This window comes from Electrophorus electricus, chromosome 23 (genome assembly GCF_041902795.1).
Source record: "Electrophorus electricus isolate QZ-2024a chromosome 23, ASM4190279v1, whole genome shotgun sequence".
Taxonomy (NCBI): domain Eukaryota; kingdom Metazoa; phylum Chordata; class Actinopteri; order Gymnotiformes; family Gymnotidae; genus Electrophorus; species Electrophorus electricus.
In genome coordinates this window covers 4,205,001-4,226,869 of record NC_137519.1, presented here as the reverse complement: position 1 = coordinate 4,226,869, position 21,869 = coordinate 4,205,001, and the positions used below count along the sequence as shown (strand labels likewise).

Here is a 21,869-nt window from a genome sequence, read left to right as displayed (position 1 = left end):
TGGTCTGCTGTGGAATACAATATGAATCAAAACTTTTCACCCCGATAAGAGACTTACGTGGTCAGAGATTGAGGAGGGTAGCATGTTGATCTGGGATGCGGAGCACTGCTAAGTTCAATACGATCATTGTACTGATGAGCTTTTTGGAAATGCACGTTTCATGGATGCTCCCCATGGTCCCCAGAGCAGTATTATCTGACTGACTTTATAAATGTAATCAGTGCGTTTAGAAAGAAATGAGTGTAGATGTTCTTTTAGTGCCAGGATTCAGCGTTTAATGTTTGGTGTTTATGGGTTAGGTTTAAGGGTTTAGTGTTTATTGGATAGGGTTTAGGGCTTAGGGTATACGGATTAAGTTTCAGGATCGGGTTAATGCTCAGTGATTTTGACTTGTGCGGGGAGCTAGAGCCTAATTCAAGAAGTGAACTGTATGAGACACAGTGGCGGCACAGTTGCGATGTGGCAGTCAGCCACAACCACAGCACATCCGAGTGCCAAGACACGCGCGTGCCAGTGCGTTCTCCAGCATGCGCATGCTCTCACCTGGGGGAGGTGTAGCTGCAGGCCGTCCCTGGGGATTGGCTGCCTGGATGGCGTCTGGTCCAGCTGCATGTTGAAGAGCCCCGACAGCGCCGCCTGGGCCGCCCGCGCCTTGGCCAGCTTTTTGTTGCGCCCCGAGCCCTGGAACGCCTGCGCGTCCACGGTGACCGCCATCACAAAGTTCTTGGCGTGGCTCTCGCCGCTCTCGGCCACGAACTCATACCTGAGCCCCGGCCGCAGCTCATTGAGGATCATCACCGCGTTCTTGCTGTGGCCAGCCGGAGGCGCCGGGCGCCGTTGGGGGGCAGTGGGCAGGGATGGGGGCGGTGGGCGCTCGCCCGGGAAGCCGGGCGGGCGTCGGGTGCACGCGGCCGGGTCGGGGGGGTCGAGGGGGTCGTCCGGCGGCGCGGGCGTCTCGAAGCCGTTGAAGAGCACATCGGGGAAGTCGGCCTGGTCCGAGGTGAAGTCCGTGTTGACGGTGAGCGTGCGGCCCATGGCCAGGTGAGCCTCCGAGGCGTTGGGGAACTGCACGAAGGAGCGCAGGGCCTTCTCGGCGGCGTTCAGCTTGGCCTTCTTCTTGGTGGGGCCCGTGCCTTCGAACAGCTGCCCGTTCACCTCCACACTCATGGCGAAGACAGGCGCATGCACGGGCCCCGTCTGCGATGCCAAGCAGTACTGCAGGCCCGGGCGGATCTCGTTCAGCTGCATCAGGGCATTCTTGGGCAGTACCGGGCCCGGCGCCTTCTTGCGCTTCTTTGGCCGGAACTTGGCATGGGCGTGGCCATTGCTGCCCTCCTCCAGGGGCCGCTTGCGGCCCTGCCCCAGAGCGCTCCCATTGGCTACCTGCAGCCCCTCCCCCAGACTCACCTTGGCGGAGAGGTTGTCCAGATTGCGGTTCTCTTTAACATCAGTGCCGCATGAACCTGTGACGCCCAGAGAGAGCAACTTACAACGCCTTCGGTGCAGGATCTTGTAAATGTAAAATTTAGAGACTCCTTCATCTCTCCTTTGTAAGCAGGTGCAGAGGATGTGGGCTCTTTTAAAAACCACCCTCAGATGCATCACGAGGGATTCGCGCGGATTTTGTCTGTAATGGAGCAGAAGGTGCTCGCTGAAGGACGTTACTCATCCTGTTTACTAAATCATGTAAATCAGCTCTAAGAAATGACAGTTAAAATGAGGCTTTTCGTTATTCATCAAAGCGGAGGATGATCAAAGTTAATCACGCGTGAATTAAAAAAAAAAAACGCTGAGCGATTCTAGAATAATCTGCTCTGTAGTTTGGCGCACATCTATGCTGACCTGCAGTACCTACAGCAGTGGCCAAAAGACGTGCACAGCTAACTCGGTACCTCTCAACTGAAGTAAAGTTACTCTGAGTTGTCACTACGGAGTTGGTGCATTTTTAAAGAACCCCACAGGTCCTGAGCGCCAGTTACCAAAGACGACCGTAAATTCTCATTTATAACATCCTGCAGCAAAAGCTCGTTAGGTTACTCCTTTTGGTGCTCCGGGGGGGGAAAACAGAAAAAGAAAAGAAATGTAAAGAAGGAAATGAGGGAGAGAGAGAGGGGTCAAAAGCAATCAGGGGTTAAAGGTCAAGGTCAAGTTTAGGCTTCTACGAGGCCAGCCCTTGTAAGTAAACAAATAAACACAATAACACAGTATGCAAGATGCTTGTCCGTCCAAACAACTTACTTTTACTTCATTATCAGAATTCAAAATAATCATGGGTGGTTTCTCTACTGTTCACTCAAATGGACATTATATGCATATAAAAGAAAACATTACAAAAATTGATAGACATAAACTTTAGAGCTAAAGTTGAAGAATCAAAATAAAAGTTGAAAAAAGTTGATTTAAAATAAATGATTAATAAGAGATGTAAAGTGAAAGAATACATTATAAAAAGAAATAAAACTGCAATGTAGTGCTGAAAAAAGCTCAGGATCTAATAATGAATTATAATGAACTTACCACGCACTTACCCTGAACACAAGTACATTCTACTACATCTGATTCTACTATTTTTATGTTAGACAAGTCAAATGTATGATCCATGTTTTTAATTCCAGTTGAACAAAAGTTCAAACCTCCAACCTCCCTTCTGTTGACACTAGTGGAGTACCCTCCACCTGATAATATAGCCCCCACTAGTATACACTCCTCCACCCAGACCACCCTACAGCCCACATAGTATACACTCCTCCACCCAGACCACCCTACAGCCCACACTAGTATACACTCCTCCACCCAGACCAATCTACAGCCCATATTAGTATACACTCATCCACCCAGACCACCCTACAGCCCATATTAGTATACAGCTCCTGTTCATCCAGTGTTTTCCTTTCTTTAGCTTCATGCCTGCACAGAGGTTAAGCGTTTCCTTTTAGATTGCCTTTAATCCCCGTCCCACTTCCTGTGTAAGAACGGGGGGAAGGTGGCATGTTCGTCTCAAAGTCAATCCCCCTCAGATCCTCCACAGGCTGATGGGGGGCTCCTCTAATCCTGCCCCTCCATCCCGCCTGCCCTCCACATCCGAGCTTTCTGTCCAGCTCTGCGGTGCGGCCCCCGCCGCCGGGCCCCACCCAGGACAAACGGGTGTGGTCTAACGTCTCTAGAAACGGCGAATCGGACGACCCGGGGCATTTGTGCGACTTTTCTGGGGAAGTCTGTGGAGCGTGTTGGGACAGAGAGGGTAAGGGATGAATGTTATAGAGGACGGGATGGACGCGCCGAGGGCACGGGATGATGAAGGCATGGGAAAAGCAGTAGAAGGTAAGGAGGAAGAGGAGGAGAGAAAGAGAGAGAGAGAGAGAGAGAGAGAGAGAGAGAGAGAGAGATGGCGCCTTTCACTTACTCATACTCTCCGCTTCATTCACATTCAGACCGACGAGCTTCTGTTGCCCTCTAAGCCTCACACCAGCACAACCTGGAAGAGGGCAGCAGGAGGGAGAGAGAGAGAGAGAGAGAGAGAGAGAGAAGGAGGAAGGAAGAGAGAGAGAGATTGAGGGAGTGAGAACTGGCGAGAAAAAACATTTAACATAACCGTTCATCAGATTGCGCGCGAGATTCGAGACTGAAGAGTCGGCCCTACACGCCGCTGCGCCACGAGCCTTGGTGGAGGGAGATGGGTGATCCGTTACTGTCGCACTAAGCACGCCGGGGTTGGAGAGGGTGTATTGGTCTCAGCCCGCCACCCGCGGCTCTGCTTGGGTACAAAAGGAAACTTCTGTTTTAACTTCTGCAGGAAAAAAGCTCAGTGACAGTGCAGACATCAGGGCCTGTCAATAAGCAGCGATACTTAAGCAATGTAAATAAGTGCTGGAGCTACTTTGCTAGGGGCCAGCAAGACTTGGTGCGACTCCAAGACGCAACAGATGATGAGGAGCCGTGTAGGAGCAACGCTGGAGACTTTTTCATCAAAAGAGATAAAGAATCAACACTTGTCATGTTTATTTGAACCAAAGGAAGTCCAGTAGCAGGCTGCAAAAATGCTTCATCAAAAATTGAACCAAAAAAACCCTCAATATTGTTTATACTGTGCATCGTGTACTGTAAATGGGAAACTATGTAATTGTATGCGAGATACGTGTCTTCTTAGATTCCACAGTGATAACCTCACCATAGTTGTGTACACCGTATGCAGTTTTAGTTAGGGACGTGGATTTTTTATCATTTTCATGGTCTCCGTGAAAATACCTAGAGAAGTTTGGAATATATTGAAGTTTGATTATATTGGAATACTCTAACAGTCAAGGTGTTATACTGGAGAAAACAACAACACTCCACTCCTCGCTCCAGGCCGAACTGCGTCTCTCTGCTCTCATTCAGCACCCGCTGGAGGCCAAGGGGGCCTGTCTTGCCAAGGACAGACGTCCCTGCACAGTCAACCATCAGCTGGGCCTAAACTCTGCAGGCAGAGTCTCCGTTCCACCCACCACATCACAGTCTGCAAGGGAGACCTTCAGGAAATAAAGTCTGTGAAGTACACTTCGGCCACACCCCCAAACCACCAGACCGAGATAGTGTAGACACCACGCCCCCACACCATGACAGTGTGGAGACCATGCCACAAATCCACACACCGCCACACTGAGGCTGTGTGCAGACCACACCTCCACACCACTGCACCGAGACAGTGTGCAGACCACGCCCCCACACTGAGACAGTGTGCAGACCACACCTCCACACTGAGTGCAGGACCCCACCCCATTGGTACAGGCCTATGACAGTGGCAGCCGTAGAGCCGTGCACAGCAACAGAGCCCACTGCGGCACAGACGGCTGTGTGGGAGGGCAAATCGCTGCTTAGCCCTCCAACACAAAAGCAGCAGGCGTATCTCAAACTGCAGGCAACAACATTTTAGCCTCCTTACAGATTACATTAGATCACTGACATGCAGACAAGCATAGGAATACACTCACGCGCACATAACCCACCCCCCCTCCCCACACACACGCGCGCGCACACGCACACACACACACACATGCATACACACATACACACAAACAAACACACACATATATGCAAGCATGCACACACATGCACACACACAAACACACATACACACACACGCCCACATGCGCAAATACACACAAAAACGCACACCGCACACACACAGTGCTGTTTTCCACCTGTTTATGAGCCTGGGACTGAGAAACACAGACGACAGCTCTGAAACCCCAGAGCGTCTGGCACTCCTGCATCGTTCTACAGGGCAAGGAAACCAGACCTGCAAAGTTATGAATCCTGGAAGTGAGAACCAAAATATATTATCTTTGTAAACTCCTGAAGTACTTGACAAAATTTAAAAATAAAAAACAAACAAACATAAAAACAGGCACAAAAGGGTCTGATACAGGTCCAATATTTTTTATACTTTTAAAACAGTTCTGGTTTTATTAAGGCATTCATTCAGTGTGTGATGACTTTTTATTAAATACTTAAATCAAATATAACTAATTTTACCCTAAAGTAATTTGTGTGGGGAAATTAAATAAAATGAAATATTAAATAAAGCTTTTCCCCACGAGGCGTAACATTTTCCCCCCTAGAGGGTGGAAACTGATACGCTCTTCTCGCTTAAAAGGAAATCTCACAGTTATTAGCTCGGTAAAAAGTATGGGTACAGTGTCACAGAGAGAACGGCACGGACGAAACTGGTTCTAATCCAAAAGAATCCACCCAAAAGACTCTTGGTTCAGGACCAGGTATACTGTGGATGCTGTGACTCAGCACCATGGACCGAACCTGAGGTAGCGGGCAGTTGTTCAGGACCAAGGACAGCGCTGTAGCACAGTGGCACCTTCACTATAAAGAATAGATGAGTGGGTGTAATGCACAGGCTGTATCACATGACCCAGAGTGGGTTTAGAACCAGGGTCTTAATTTCATCTTCAGTTTAACTGGATTGGCTGAGATGCACACTTTTCATACTGCACTGAGTACTGATCTGTGGTATCAAATGGCTAACAAGCTATTTGGTCATCAGTAACACCTTTTGTGTGTGTGGGGGGGGGGGGGGGAGCGAGAGAGAGACTGCAAAGGTACAGATAAAGAACATAGCTGTCGGTTTGAACTTGGGGAAGAGTGTGTTGTTTTCCCATACTTTCACAATGTCATCCTGAGTTCAAACACAGGTTCTGCTGCTCCCATAATGCTACATCTATCTAGCAAGGGCATACAAATGAAAAATAATACAAACAATTTGTAAATTCAATTTTTTACGTGAAGATGCTGTGTATTTACTCACATCTTAAAGACCCTTTGTGTGTGTGACAGGGAGAATAAGAAAACAAAGGTTGTTCGAAATGTCACAGAGCGCCAGTGGGGTTAGTGTGCTAAGAGTAGGGTTTAGCCACATAACGATTGCATAGAAAAAAATCTGTCAGAGCTCATTAGATAAAGACGTGTGTGTGCGTGCGTGTGTGCGTGTGGTCAGCAGCAGGTGGAAAATCTTTCTGACAGCTTTTAATTACTGCAGCTCTCCACAGAGAGCCCTCGGCAAGAGTTGAGTCAGTGTCAATATGACACGCTAATGAAACCATAAATGATGTCAGTATGTGCACACACACACACACACACACACAAAACACTAATACACACAGACAGAAGGATTCAGAACATTCGCTGCCCTACTGTAATTTCTGCCTGGTCGGAGTTTCAGTCTCGTTACGGACCTCCTCCAGAGAAAGGAAAGTGGAGCAAACCCAGCGTCCAAACTAAACCCGGCATCTAAACCAAACCCGGTATCTAAACTAAACCCAGCATGTAAACTAAACCCAGCATCTAAACTAAACCCAGCATGTTAACTAAACCCGACATCTAAACTAAACCCAGCATCTAATCTAAACCGGCATCTAAACTAAACCCAGTGTCTAAACCAAACCTGGTATTTTTTCTAAACCCAGTGTCCCATGTGAAAGAGGTTCTGCCTGTAAGGTTAGGACAGAATTCACTCGCCACTGCAACAGGATTACACTCAGGCGGATTCACACTTCTTCCTTTGTGCTGCAGGAAATGGAGCTCACTATCTTCCAGAGAGAGAGAGCGAGAGAGAGAGAGAGAGAGAGAGAGAGAGAGAGAGAGAGAGATAGAGAGAGAGAGAGAGAGCGCAAGCAAGAGCACTAATGCCATTTATGTAATTCGTGCCAATTCCTCTAATACTCCAGCATTAGGCATTTGGGATTAGTCCATCACCACTAAAATGTCCCGTTAGCCCGATCCCGGCAAATTTGTGGCAAACTTTCAAAGCCAGGCTAAGAAATGAACATCAGCACAACGTATCACAATAATGGCTCCCAGAGAGAAAACCACATTCCCTGCTGCAAACAAATGCACCCCATGCACCCTAAAAAAACCCCCCAAAACCCCCAAAAAACCCCAAAAAAACAAACCCCAGCATGGGGGGCCGTAACGTTCTTTCCGAGCTCAGCGCTTCTTAAAGCTCTTAAACACGCACGGATGCGCCGACCTGATTAATGAATTATCATGCTTAAGTGGCTCTTCGTTGTTTACTTTAGGAAAGCGGATTACATGCATAATGAGAGCAGGAGTGCACGCAGCATGACACAAAGCACATCCACCCAACACACCTACTCCAGTTATACAGCACAGAGCACCACCCAACACACCTGCTCCAGTTATACAGCACAAAGCACCACCCAACACACCTGCTCCAGTTATACAGCACAGAGCACATCCACCCAACACACCTACTCCAGTTATACAGCACAGAGCACATCCACCCAACACACCTACTCCAGTTATACAGCACAAAGCACCACCCAACACACCTGCTCCAGTTATACAGCACAAAGCACCACCCAACACACCTGCTCCAGTTATACAGCACAAAGCACCACCCAACACATCTACTCCAGTTATATAGCACAGAGCACATCCACCCAACACACCTACTCCAGTTATACAGCACAAAGCACCACCCAACACACCTACTCCAGTTATATAGCACAGAGCACATCCACCCAACACACCTGCTCCAGTTATACAGCACAAAGCACCACCCAACACACCTAATCCAGTTATATAGCACAGAGCACATCCACCCAACACACCTACTCCAGTTATACAGCACAGAGCACATCCACCCAACACACCTACTCCAGTTATACAGCACAAAGCACCACCCAACACACCTGCTCCAGTTATACAGCACAAAGCACCACCCAACACACCTACTCCAGTTATACAGCACAGAGCACATCCATCCAACACACCTACTCCAGTTATACAGCACAAAGCACCACCCAACACACCTATTCCAGTTATATAGCACAGAGCACCACCCAACACACCTGCTCCAGTTATACAGCACAAAAGCCTAAAGAAGGAAGGAAGAAATAAACACAAACAGTAAACATACAAAATAAAACTCCTTCCATAATTCCCCATACCAAAATTCCCAACTTCCTTATCCCTAATTCATAACTGTTCATATGGCTTGTACAAATTTCTTGCAACTAATTAATTTTGCTAACTCATTGCAAACCTCATGTAACACTACAGAATGGCCTTTTTCTTAGAATACACAAAGTTCTGACCTGCTGTATTGTGTTTCGGCCCTTCAAGATAACCTATACTCTGGAATTAATTCCTTAACAGTGTCCTATTATCTACCACTAAACACGATATATGACCCTCGATCTCGCAGACACAATGCAGTGCATGATGGGCAATATGCAAAAATGGTTGTGCCTCTATTGGCCAATATTCATGTAACCATGACGAAAGGTGACAGGCTGCAGAAAACCGTGAAGTGGTTGGACCAGTGAATGGGTTTAAACGTTACACATGAGAAGCTCTCTGAGTTAAACCCACTATCTGTCTCAGAACCAATACCCACAGCCATGTGGCGGCAAAAGATTAAATAAATTAATAAACAAAGGGTCTACCATAAACAAAGACCAGAAAGGTTAAGCATAAGAGTACTATTTATTATTAACAGGGCCTATTCTTCAATTAATTCTAAACCAATTATTATTATTATTATTACAATTACATCCAATTTTATTAAGGATTGTGATCACCATGTTTCTTAAATGATCAGACGTATACACTAGTTGATCACCACTGTTGGTTTTGTGACCACAGCTCAGGCCATTCAGGCTTAATCTGCTAAAGTCTTTTAACCAGAGCTCAGACATCAGACTCTACTCCTACATTTAGGTGCACAGCAGTAGGCGGGGCAGAGGATGCATCTCAGACAGGATCATTCTCTGCTCTCTGGCTAAACAGCGGAGACGTAAGGTAGTCTTTTTATCATTTGTTTTTATTTCATTATTTCATTACGGCATGCTTGGGTTTAGAAGGAAAAAAAGACACAGGACATTTTGGACAGAGGACCGGTGTGTTTCTTTGGAAACCTTGTACAGTAGACTGAAATGTTTACCACTGCCACCTCTACATCTTAATTGCAGCTAAAAAACTAATATATATATATATATATATATATATATATATATATATATATATATATATATATATATATATATAAAATTTGTCCAACAGTACACAAGTCAATGGCAACAACACACGACACACCCTGCCCCTATAAAACCAGAAACATAAATTGTAGGAACAACTATTAAAAGCAAAACAACAGCAAAAACTAAAAGAAAGGAACGACACTCGCACAAACTCCTGCAGGGTGTGAAAGCAGCACAGCGGCTCCGTTAGCAGCCGCGGCTCAGCGTCTAGATGCCACGCCAGGAAACACACAACCAAACTCTTTGCTGGAAGTGAGAACCAGCAACACAGACTCGAGACCATCAAACAGCGTCCATGTGCCTGTTAGGAGAAGGTGCTGCTTTAATATAATAAACATAAGCACTGAAACCATAGTGACAGCACAGACTAGACAGACTCGGAGATGTTAGTACACTATTCTCTCTCTCTCTCGCACACACACACACACACACACACACACACACACACACACACACACACAGGCTTGATACCTCTGCGCTCAGAGCGTTTTTTGCGCCTCCGTTTGGACCTCCTGTGAATGAGGCAGCAGTTGACAGCCATGCTGTTCCAGCAGGACTGAGCCAGAGCCATGACTACAGGCTGCTGCCCAGTGCAGTCTGCTAAATACTCCCCCTCACACACACACACACACACACACTCACACACACACACACACACACACACACACACACACACACACAGAGAGAGAGAGAGAGAGGGAGAGAGAGAGGGAGAGAGAGAGAGAGGGAGGGAGAGAGAGAGAGAGAGAGAGAGAGAGAGAGAGAGAGAGAGAGAGGGAGAGAGAGAGAGAGAGAGGGAGAGAGAGAGGGAGAGAGAGAGAGAGGGAGAGAGAGAGGGAGAGAGAGAGAGAGAGAGAGAGAGAGAGAGAGGGAGAGAGAGAGAGAGAGAGGGAGAGAGAGAGAGAGAGAGAGAGAGAGAGGGAGAGAGAGAGAGGGAGAGAGAGAGAGAGAGGGAGAGAGAGAGAGAGAGAGAGAGAGGGAGAGAGAGAGAGAGAGGGAGAGAGGGTGTTGAAGGGATGAGTTTTACTCCACATGGGTCATGGGGTTGGAGGTAAGTCACGGAGTTAGTCCTGCTAAAGCACATGGACCGGAGTTCAACATTTCTGTTGGCTGAGCAAATCTGCCTGGCAGGCAGCTGTTCCAAACCTAGTGTGGAACTGTAGATGGCACTGTGATCAACAGTGCACCATGCCGCTTCACTGACTCAGTGCTCACACACTCACACTCACACCCACACACTCACACACACTCAGACACACTCACACATTCACGCATTAACACATTAACACATTAACACAAAGTCTTACACCCACACACTCTTACACTCACATGCACTATTACATTCATGCACTCACCCACACTCGCACACTGTGACGCTCTTACACACTCTTACACTCACACACTCACACTCACACCCACACACACTCTTATACTCACACTCACTCACACACACAGGAGCAGAACTCCTACAGGTCACACACACAGGAGCAGAACTCCTACAGGTCACACACACAGGAGCAGAACTCCTACAGGTCACACACACAGGAGCAGAACTCCTACAGGTCACACACACAGGGGTAGAACTCCTACAGGTCACACACACAGGAGCAGAACTCCTACAGGTCACACACACAGGAGCAGAACTCCTACAGGTCACACACACAGGAGCAGAACTCCTACAGGTCACACACACAGGGGTAGAACTCCTACAGGTCACACACACAGGAGCAGAACTCCTACAGGTCACACACACAGGGGTAGAACTCCTACAGGTCACACACACAGGAGTAGAACTCCTACAGCTCACACACACAGGAGCAGAACTCCTACAGGTCACACACACAGGGGTAGAACTCCTACAGCTCACACACACAGGAGCAGAACTCCTACAGGTCACACACACAGGGGTAGAACTCCTACAGGTCACACACACAGGAGCAGAACTCCTACAGGTCACACACACAGGAGCAGAACTCCTACAGGTCACACACACAGGGGTAGAACTCCTACAGGTCACACACACAGGGGTAGAACTCCTACAGGTCACATACACAGGCATAGAACCCCTACAGGTCACACACACAGGCATAGAACCCTTACAGATGACACACAGGGGTTGAACCCTTACAGGCAGTGAAGTTGCAGAACAGAAGTGGGGAATGTGGCTCATAGTGAGAATGACAGCAAAAGAAATTATTCAGACAAGTTCATGGATATTGGTCTTATGAACAGGATTTACGATACCTGCGTGTTATTTAGTCATTTCCAGTGGGCCCTACAGGGACTTTTGAGCAATGTTTTTTTTTAAAAAGAAATATATGTGTTGGGTTTTTTTTTTTTAATGGGGGCGATAGATTCAGTTTAGTTTGGCTGTGAAGTTGAATTCTCATGAATAACAATGCTTTAGGATGTCTCACTATAACAAGATTTACGCATTAGCATTGGGACATAAACGGAGGAAAAATCCTATTCGATGAAGTTTAAAAAACATGACCCTCGGCCCTTGTTAAATAGCCCTCTTGCGTCCTCTGGTGGACATCAGCACACATACACATACATACCCGTACATATTAGCTATTTCAGTTACTGACTGTTAACTGTATCTCTACGGTCATTCAGCCCATAGAAAATATAACTAAAAAATATTGTGCTTGATCGGTTTGCAGAACAATCAAGGTCAGGTTTAATGTGAGGATATACTTATAACATGAGAGGCTTTACAGGCTCAGCAGCTTCGGCTTTGTTTACCCACTGCTGCCCCCTTGTGTGCAGTTAGAGAACTTCAGTGCAGTGCAGGACATACAGAAATGACCAAAACCATGGGTATGACCTTAAAGAAATACAGCCGCTGACCACATTCCAGCACCTGTACGCCTGCTCTGTGTATAGAACGCCATTTCTGTGGGTGGAAACGCCTTGCCGATGGGGAAGGGGGTAGACATGTCAAACCTGAGTTATACCGGCAGAAGCCCACGGAGGGTTTCACTACTGTCAGCCAAGAACAGGGATCTGAGGCTACAGTGGATACAGGCTCACCCGCACTGCACAGCTGAAGACTGATGAATCTCGGTTTGTGCTGCGTTGTGCAGATGGTTGAGTCAGAATTTGGCATTAGAACAGCATGAATCCCAAGAGCCAACCTGCCTCAAGGCAACAGTTCCTGCTGGTTACGGTGATGGCGTAACAGTGCAGGGAATGTTTTCTTGGCCCACTCTGGGCTCCATAACGCCAGACAAGCATCGTCTGAATGCTCCAGTCCATCTGAGTAATGCTGCAGACCATGTGCGTCACTTTATGGCCACAGTTTACCATCTTAATGACAGCTACTTCCAGCATGAAAACACACCAAACTGGTTCCATTACCATGACATCGAGTTCAGTGAACTTCAGTGGCCTCCGTGGTCACCAGATCTGAATCCATCTGAGCTCCTTTGGGATGTGGTGGACTGGGTGGCTCGCAACACAAAGGCACAGTCGATAAATGTGCAGGATTACATGACACAATCATGTCAACGTGGGCCAAAATTCTAAAGGAACATTTCCAGTGGTTCCCGGAATCCATGATGCAAAGTACCGAGACTGTTCTGAGACCAAACCGGAATCTTACCCAGTATTAGCATGAAGTTCGTAATAACCTAGCCAGTGAGCATACAGAGCCATTAACTAGAAGTTAACCAGAACTTTAAAGGTCACACCTTTCAACGGAAGAATGTACAGAATGCTGGTATTCCTGCCCTGAGATCAGTTCTGGCGTTTCTTTTGAAGTGGTTAAGGTGGAAATGTGGGTGGAGACACCCACATAGGTGCTAAATAAACTTACATTTATATTTATGGCATTTAGCTGCCGCTTTTATTTTAAAAAATAAATAAATAAACATACAATTACAACTCGAGCAAGTGAGGGATAAGGGCCTTGCTCAGGGACCCAGCACTCAGTAGAACTTGTCCTGGTAACCATCCAAATAATAGCCAAGTAGCTTAGCCACTAAGCTACCACTGCCTACCAAGAGTACGGTTCTGTAATCTTCAGCTACCACTGCCTACAGTCCTGTGGACTCAGATCCAGCTGGAGTCGACAGCTGGTTAACCCTCACTGCACAGGCAGCAGTTCACCAATAGGGGGCGATCTTTGCACAGTAATTTTGCTACAGTCAGACAATGCACGGAGCCTTTTTTAAATCTGTATCTGGAGAGAGAGAGAGAGAGGGCGCAACATGGTCATATACTGATAAACATCTAACTGCACTCACATTCCTAACAAGAACAAACTGACAAATGTAGATTAACACATACCCTTCCCAGAAGCCTTCCTGCTGCATGCACCTTGGTCAAGTGCACATCCTTTTTAAATAACAGAATATTTTATTAAATAAAAATTAAATAAAATTAAAAACTTATATTTCTCATATAAAAGTTAAAGAACAAAAATGCATTCAATGCATCTATATTGCTTCAAATATTACACACACACACACACACACACACACACACATATATATATATATCGTGTGTACTACACATTTTTGAAGAGACACATTGACACATTGATGTCCCAATATCAATTTTTTTCATTTATAGGCATTTGACTTATGTATAGATTTTAAAGCGATATTTCAGATCTATAATTAATTACGCATTTATTGTACACTGGAAAAGCAGAGCGTTTGAAACGTAGGGTTACTGCAGTGAGTCCAAAATGCCTGCAGTATGTCAGTGATCGAGAGCAACATAAAATTTGCTATTTGTAACCCTTGCTCATCTAAGGACTTAGATAGAGGGTGCAAATAAATCCACTTCAACACCACGAACTTCATTACACATTTTGAAGGCAAAACTGCCCTGAAATTAAGAATATCTTTAAGCGTACACGAGATCTGCACTCAGCCAGCAAGTTGATCGACTCCTTTAAAAATAGATGAGGAGAGCCCAAATGATAAAGTAATCTCATCTATAGTAAGGGAGTGTGCAGCTTTGGACGCCAGCAGTTCTGCGTTACAGAATATACGGAGTTTGGATGTTGCAGACCCTTCTGGAGCAGAAGCAGCCACTCGGGGCCACACGGCGCGGGTTCATAGAACACGTCACACAATGGCAATCTTAAACCTTGGCATTAAACGTGTTTCCTTCAGTTAAAGGTCGCTTAAAATTAGCACTGCAAAACAACTAAGCTCTGTACAAAAAAAACAACAAAACTTTTAACAAACTTTAAATGAGATTTACACCGAACCCATGTTGGTTTGGTTTGTTTCGTTAATGGTTTTACACATAGTGCAAAAAAGAAAAGCAAGAAAGCAAAAGGTATTTAGGTATTTAGGTATTTAGCGTATTTAGGTATTTAGCGTGTCTTAAAACTAGTTAGAGGAGTCGGCTTTGTGCGCACCCACCTCTCCGTTCCAGCCTTGCCCTTGCGCGTGACCTCAGCTGGCTATTCCCTTTGGGTCGAGTGACGCCTCGTGCAGTTAGCGGATCAATTTCAAGACGGAGTTGTTCCAATAAACATTTAACCCATGCACAGATAGCTATTCCAATAACGATTTAACCCATGCACAGACAGCTATTCCAATAAAGATTTAACCCATGCACAGATAGCTATTCCAATAACGATTTAACCCATGCACAGACAGCTATTCCAATAAAGATTTAACCCATGCACAGATAGCTATTCCAATAACGATTTAACCCATGCACAGACAGCTATTCCAATAAAGATTTAACCCATGCACAGATAGCTATTCCAATAACGATTTAACCCATGCACAGACAGCTATTCCAATAAAGATTTAACCCATGCACAGATAGCTATTCCAATAACGATTTAACCCATGCACAGACAGCTATTCCAATAAAGATTTAACCCATGCACAGACAGCTATTCCAATAACGATTTAACCCATGCACAGACAGTTATTCCAATAAAGATTTAACCCATGCACAGACAGCTATTCCAAGGTGTCAGAGGATTGCACTGAGAGGCTAAACCGTAATGGGGTGTGGGCTCGAGGTGATCATTTTTATTTGTATATGATTTGTAGAGTGTGGAGTTTAGTAAGACTTGCTGGCGCGTCCCGTAACCGTTACTAAAACGCTTAAGAGTGAGTCGCTGAGCTCACACAAGCATGGGATGAGCTGTACGAAGTGGAGCGCTTGGATGCAGTGGTTTGCGCAGTAGTGGTTTGAGCAGAAGTGCTGGCCAGCTCGGGGGTCGGCCCTCGCGAGTGACCTTGTGAGTGGTTTGCGCAGTAACGGTTTGATTGAGCAGAGGTGCTGGCCAGCTGGCCAGGGTTGGTCCTCGGTAAGTAAATGACTGTTTTCACCCCTGCGACCTTTTGGCCTGCTTGCGCGCTCTCAGACACCTTCTGGAACAACGTCAGCACGAGCACCGTTACTTTGGCGCTTTGCCATCGCGGGCAAAAGTCGCACGCCCAGGAAATGGTGCGGACCCGGTTGAAGCGCGCGCCGGCTGAGTGTGACGGGTGTGCATGAAGGGGAAGATGACGCAGGGCACGGTGCTCTCTCCGTAGCGGGACAGCAGAACGCACAGCGATGCATACCGTAAGCTTCTGGAGGAAATGACAGATACTCTGGGAGAAGAGTCAAAAAAGAAGCAGCTACTATTCGGGGGTGTTAATATTCGGAGGAAAACAGACCCGGGGTGGTTTGTTTTTTCAATAGTCTATTATAAGCTACTAGACTGAAAAAAAAAAAAAAGACTAAATTTACTCCATTCAAATACGCATATAATTTGCGTATGAATAAAATACAATACATGAACACAATTACTGCCAAATGTAACTAGAAGTTAAAGGGGTAATTAAATGTATTTTATTCCCGAAAATAAAATATACATTTGAATCCAGTGCATACATCTTAGTACATTAATCAAACTGTCTTTTAAATATCAAAAATGATCCTGAGTATATTTTAGTCATGTCTGTGTATGTATGTTTAATTATTCATCAGGTGCAGGGATTTCCATCAGATGCCCCAATCCCAAGAGTGGAAAACTGATTGGAGCAGTGGGATAATGACATGGTCCTATCCCTTTCCCTTGCCCAGGAGCCAGGCGGGTTCCTCTGGGGTCGAGGGCGAGAGGCTGTTCAGTGCGACCACCAATGTGATGTATTTGTTAAGAATAACATCTCCTCCTCGTGAATTTACAAAAAAGAAGACGCTTTGTTCTAATTATTTTTTTCTTTTCTTTTTTTTGATCTGGTGCTTAGTTTTGATTTAATTTTTGTATTTTCTGATCCCTTATTATAACTTAAATTTTGGTTTTATGTTTTTTAAGGCAAAAATATCACCAAGATATGTTCGGCAGGATTGCAGCTGATGTAAGTGCCAGTGAGCCAGCCAAATGCAGCTCAGGACACACTTTCCTTTTATTGCACACAAACAAAAACGAAAAGGTCACACAAATAAATGTTACATTTGTGCACAATATTAGTCCTTTTTTTCCATTTTCTACATTTTATACATGTGTCAAGACACCATCTTCACGCATGTCAGGGTATTTGGTCAGTAAAGCGAAATTAAAGACATCTGATGCTGGAATATCAGCACTGCTCAGCTGCTTATTGAGTACCAATCCACGCATTACAGACACTAGTCTAAAGTACACCTGTCACTGGAATAAACAGCGTCTTAGATGGGTTGTTTCTGAGAACAGCCCTATACCAAAAACATTTAGAAAAACATTTCATTTCCCTTCACGCTACACCAATCTACTTCTTTCTAGAAGCAAGAATTGAACTAATTAATATTGAAGCACATGAAATGGTTTTAATTCCCCTCTATGTCCTTTGTCTGGACAAGACTGCTGGATTGGGAGAGCAGTCACAGTAAGGTGAGTGACATGCTTGCACTCACACACACACACACACACACACACAGATCAGTGTGTAACTCTAGCATTCCCCAGGGACTCATCTACCAACACAGATATGAAGATAAAAGATAAGGGTGTGTGTGTGTCTCCATGCATACTGGAAGGGTCAGAAAAAAGATTCATTGGGGCCTGTTGTAAAAATGCTCATCCAAACATGAGACAAACACAAAATGGCGGTGCCCTACCCACACTACAGTGTACTCTAAAAATGTTAGTGTTTCCTCTACTTTGTGTCACTTAATAAATAATAATTCAAATAACAATATCTTTGTTTTAGTGTGTTTTTTAACAAAACATGTTCCTAGAAAACACTTGTGCTCAGCCCATACGATGCCCAGTTAAACAAATAGCACAAGTGACATTCCGTGAAACAAAACAAATTATTTCTTAGCAAACAATTCTACTACAAACATATTTTAAACCATAAAAAAGCATACTAGTAGCACACGAATCTCTGAAATTTGAAAAAAATAAAAAAATAAAAAAATAATTAAAAAAAAAAAAAAAAAAAAAAAAAAAATATATATATATATATATATATATATATATATATATATATATATATATATATATATATATATATAACACATCAGTTATAATGGTGGTACGTGGTGTGAAATTTAAACTGTAGTGCTGATACTTATTTTATTGTCCAATGCCGATAGGCAGGACAAATGCGGTCTTAAGACATTTTGCAAACCTTCTCCTGTCAGTCTCATAGTTGTTTTCTTTTCAGTGAAAATGCACACCTGAGGAGTTAATTTCTTTCAAAGGAATTTCTGCGGAAGTCGAACTGAATGCAACACCCGGTCCGAATTCGTCTCCAGCACTTTTCTAAGTAAAGCTACACCGATGCATTTTCGTATCCATGGCACCCACAATACTCGTAGACTCCTGAAGACAGTCAGAAAGAGTCAAGAGAAAGCTAGCGATTACTTATCAAAGAAATGCGTTCTGTGGTTTGGCCCAGCTGGTTCAAGATAGGAGACAATACTTTTTATTTTTTTTGTAACGAGTATCCTTTTTGGGAGGTGAACAACACACCAAACATGTCCTCTATGTGACCTCCCAAAAGCCTGTTTAGAGGGAGGTGGGATTTTTGACAGAGCGTCTGCAACATCAGAAATGTGCATCGCAGCATTCAGGACAGGTGACAGCTTTATACACCACTTGGTTACTTTCAATGACATTTCAATGCTATTGTTAGGCAGCAGAGAGATTCAATCCACTGATTGCTGGTCGCTGTGAAACGTCAGCAAAGTTCCACCATGCTGATATTGTGGCTGCTCCCTGAGCTATACAGAAATGTCCTAATACCTTAATTAGTATAAAAGTAAACAATGTTCTGTACACTACCAGCACCAACCATCACTGAATATGGGTATAATGTACTCTGTCTACCAGAAATGTAGATCACGAATCTAACAGAAACTTGTATCATGCCAAATGAGTACATCGCTTTAAATGAAGGGAGTCCTTCTGACTACAGACATGTACACCACCCATGTACACCACCCATGTACACCACCCATGTACACCACACTCCTTTACACCACCCTCGTGTACACCACCCATGTACACCACACTCATGTACACCACCCTCGTGTACAGACATGTACACCACCCATGTACACCACACTCATGTACAGACATGTACACCACCCATGTACACCACCCTCGTGTACACCACCCATGTACGCCACACTGGTATAACCGGCCGTGGAGATGGCACTACAGTTATTCATAATGACAAATAAGGCATAAACCAAAAAGCTGAATATGATGTAGAATCCTTTGAAGTCCTTTTTATTAACATAAATGCTGTAGCCAGCAAAAATAAGTCCATCTTTTTCACTAAATAGTATTTACTGGCTACCAAAAACTTATTCTGAATTTCTTAATGACTTTTCAGATTTCTTCTCTAATCTAGTTATTTTGGTAGAAAGAGCAGTTAATATTATACATAACCTACATGTGGTGGGTATATGCTTGATTTAATATAACTGTAAGTGTTGGGAGATTTTCATTATTAATACTGTTAATTCGAATTAATGTTTAAATGCGATTTTCAAAAGGTGGAAATAATCACTTTAGTGATACTGCAACATGGATGTATATGTGGTGATAAGCGAAATTTATTTAGGACAAATTCATTCTAATTACCCATAATACAGTCCGCAGTCTGACGATCGTTAGACGGTGAACCATAGCCATAAATCATAGGGGAACAAAGATAATTATTACAATGAAGGACAAGACAACACAGGAATAAAAAAGGTATAGGTACACAGTTAGATTAGTCGGAAAAGAGCCACGGGTTCAAACAGTCAATGGCTGGAATATACAAGACACAAGCTAAAGTGTTCAGTCCGGGTTTAGGCCTCATATATATATTTGACTTTGACTTTCCCACGCAGCCCCAGTACCAGCTCCAGGACTATGGACTTCCATAACACTGCTGCAGTTGTGAGCAAGTCATTTGATGCCATAGGAAGTCACTAGAAATCATTCACATTTTTACTACAGAGTTTCATCGGTGGAATACTGGGAACCCTGCCTTGACATGGTAAAATTCAACAAATTCCAGATCTATGTTTGGAATTTGCATGCGACGACGCTGTGCTGCCACGTGTCATTCTGCTCCAGAGCGGAACTCTGGGACCGATCAGCATGGAACGCGCAGCGTGCGGAGGCATTGCGGTACGGCTGCGTCCGCCCCGGCTGATCGGTGAAGAAACCGATCAATGCTGTGATAAGGAACCGAGTCTAATGAATAGAGCGCAGCCCCTGGGCTCTGAAGTGTGCGAGAGACAGGGGAAAAGAGAGAGACAGGGGAAAAGAGAGAGAGAGAGAGAGAGAGAGAGAGAGAGAGAGAGAGAGAGAGAGAGAGAGAGAGAGAGAGAGAGAGAGAGATTCAATAGTCATCAGAAGACGCAAAATGTTGAATTTCACTTTAGCCATGTGCTTTTGTTTTTTGTTTTTTTTTTGTTTTGTCCTCCACCCCTTTGGTCTCTCTTATTGCATGACTCCTTGTCAGAGTTCTTGTTTCTAGTCTTGTTATGTACATTTCTTTTTTGTTAATTTGTATTAATCTATTAATTGTGTATTTTCCTCATTATCTGATAAATTAAGGGCGTTTGCACATGTGCCCTGCTTCCTCATGTGTGTTGCCAGCCTCAACATCGCAAATGGCCCATTTTCAAGGCTTGTTACACCTTTATAGTGCGACCTACTGCTGCTGGCTTAGTTTACTGAAAGGCCTTAAGAACTTTCAAAAAGTTCCAAGTGACTGTCACGCGATTACATGAAGACGGTCTTTGTGATGTCGCGTGTTTGGCAAACGCACACCATACACACAAAGATTTAATAATAACAGAGTGGTATTTGATGAGCTTGAGAGGAACTGAGAATGTGAGCAAGAGAAGGGGGAATTTTGTAAGGATTTTTATGGCTCCACGACCGTCTGGCAGTGAGGAATCTCTGATTAAACACTGCATCACTTTAACCTCCAGAGTACATTTACCGTTCATCTTACTAACGTTCCAGCGTGCGCGCACACGGCCCGCCAAGAGACACACCGGCGCACGCATAGCCGTTAGTTGCGTCGCAAGTCTTGAACTCGTGTCCTACATGTGGGGATTAAGTTTATCCGGATCTGGCGAACGCAGCACGCCGTCGTCCTCCGTTGAGCCGATCTTGTGTTGGCCGTTGCCGTCCTCCCTCGCCGCTGTGAAAAATCCGCTTAAACGTCAGCGCTGCAGATTTAAAGAGCGGGGCTGAGCGTGTGTCACACCGTAGCTCTCACACGCACGTCCCCACACCCTAACACAGTTTTAAAGCCGTTTTACACGTAAAGGGAAAGCAACCCACCACAGTTACTTCATTAGTGTACTTTAATTTCTTTAAAACATTTTTAGCACTTATAAATGGATTAGTTGTTGACGCTTTTGAGGACTTTTAGCTTTTAAATTTAAAGGGGTTTAATCCTAATCCTAATTCAAATCACCGGTTTCATCTACATTCATGCTCTAAACTGAGTTACATTACATACCAATGTCCTGTTACTGATATAAAGCTACAATTTTTGGTTGACAAAATTGTGATGTATCTCTCTTTCTCTCTCTCACTAGATAGACCAAAGATCAACATTTCAAACCCAAATTCTAAAACATGATTAGAAAATGACAAAACAGTGCCTCTAAACCATCAAAACATTGAGGAAGCCTCGATCTACCATTAACTGCCCCATGATTCTGTTTTCACATTTCTCCAATGTTGTGTGTACATACTGTCCTTTGTGTTTATATTGTGTGTGTATATGTTCTGCTGTGTGTGTATATTGTGTGTGTATACGTTCTGCTATGTGTGTATATTATGTGGGTATATGTTCTGCTGTGTGTATATATTATGTGTGTATATTGTGTGTGTAT

At 44.6% G+C, this 21,869-nt stretch overlaps 1 protein-coding gene across 9 annotated transcripts in view; it reads right to left on the bottom strand.

Moving 5' to 3' along the window:
• adarb1a (adenosine deaminase RNA specific B1a) overlaps positions 1-21,869 on the bottom strand; it is a 41,260-nt gene that overhangs the window by 8,531 nt on the left and 10,860 nt on the right. For 4 of the 9 annotated variants that reach the window (XR_014119589.1, XR_014119590.1, XM_081706342.1 and 1 more), the window contains exons 1-3: positions 10,026-10,154; positions 3,404-3,475; positions 544-1,463 (exon numbers count right to left, since the gene is read on the bottom strand). Coding sequence is in view for 7 of the 9 variants with exons in the window: in XM_081706342.1 (XP_081562468.1) it covers positions 544-1,463; positions 3,404-3,475; positions 10,026-10,125 (1,092 nt within the window). In the remaining 2 variants the exon portion in view is untranslated. Of the gene's footprint in view, positions 1-543; positions 2,694-2,733; positions 3,050-3,403; positions 3,476-10,025; positions 10,155-21,869 lie in introns of those variants that run through there. The other 5 variants (XM_081706347.1, XM_081706345.1, XM_081706346.1 and 2 more) reach the window with 3 other exon arrangements.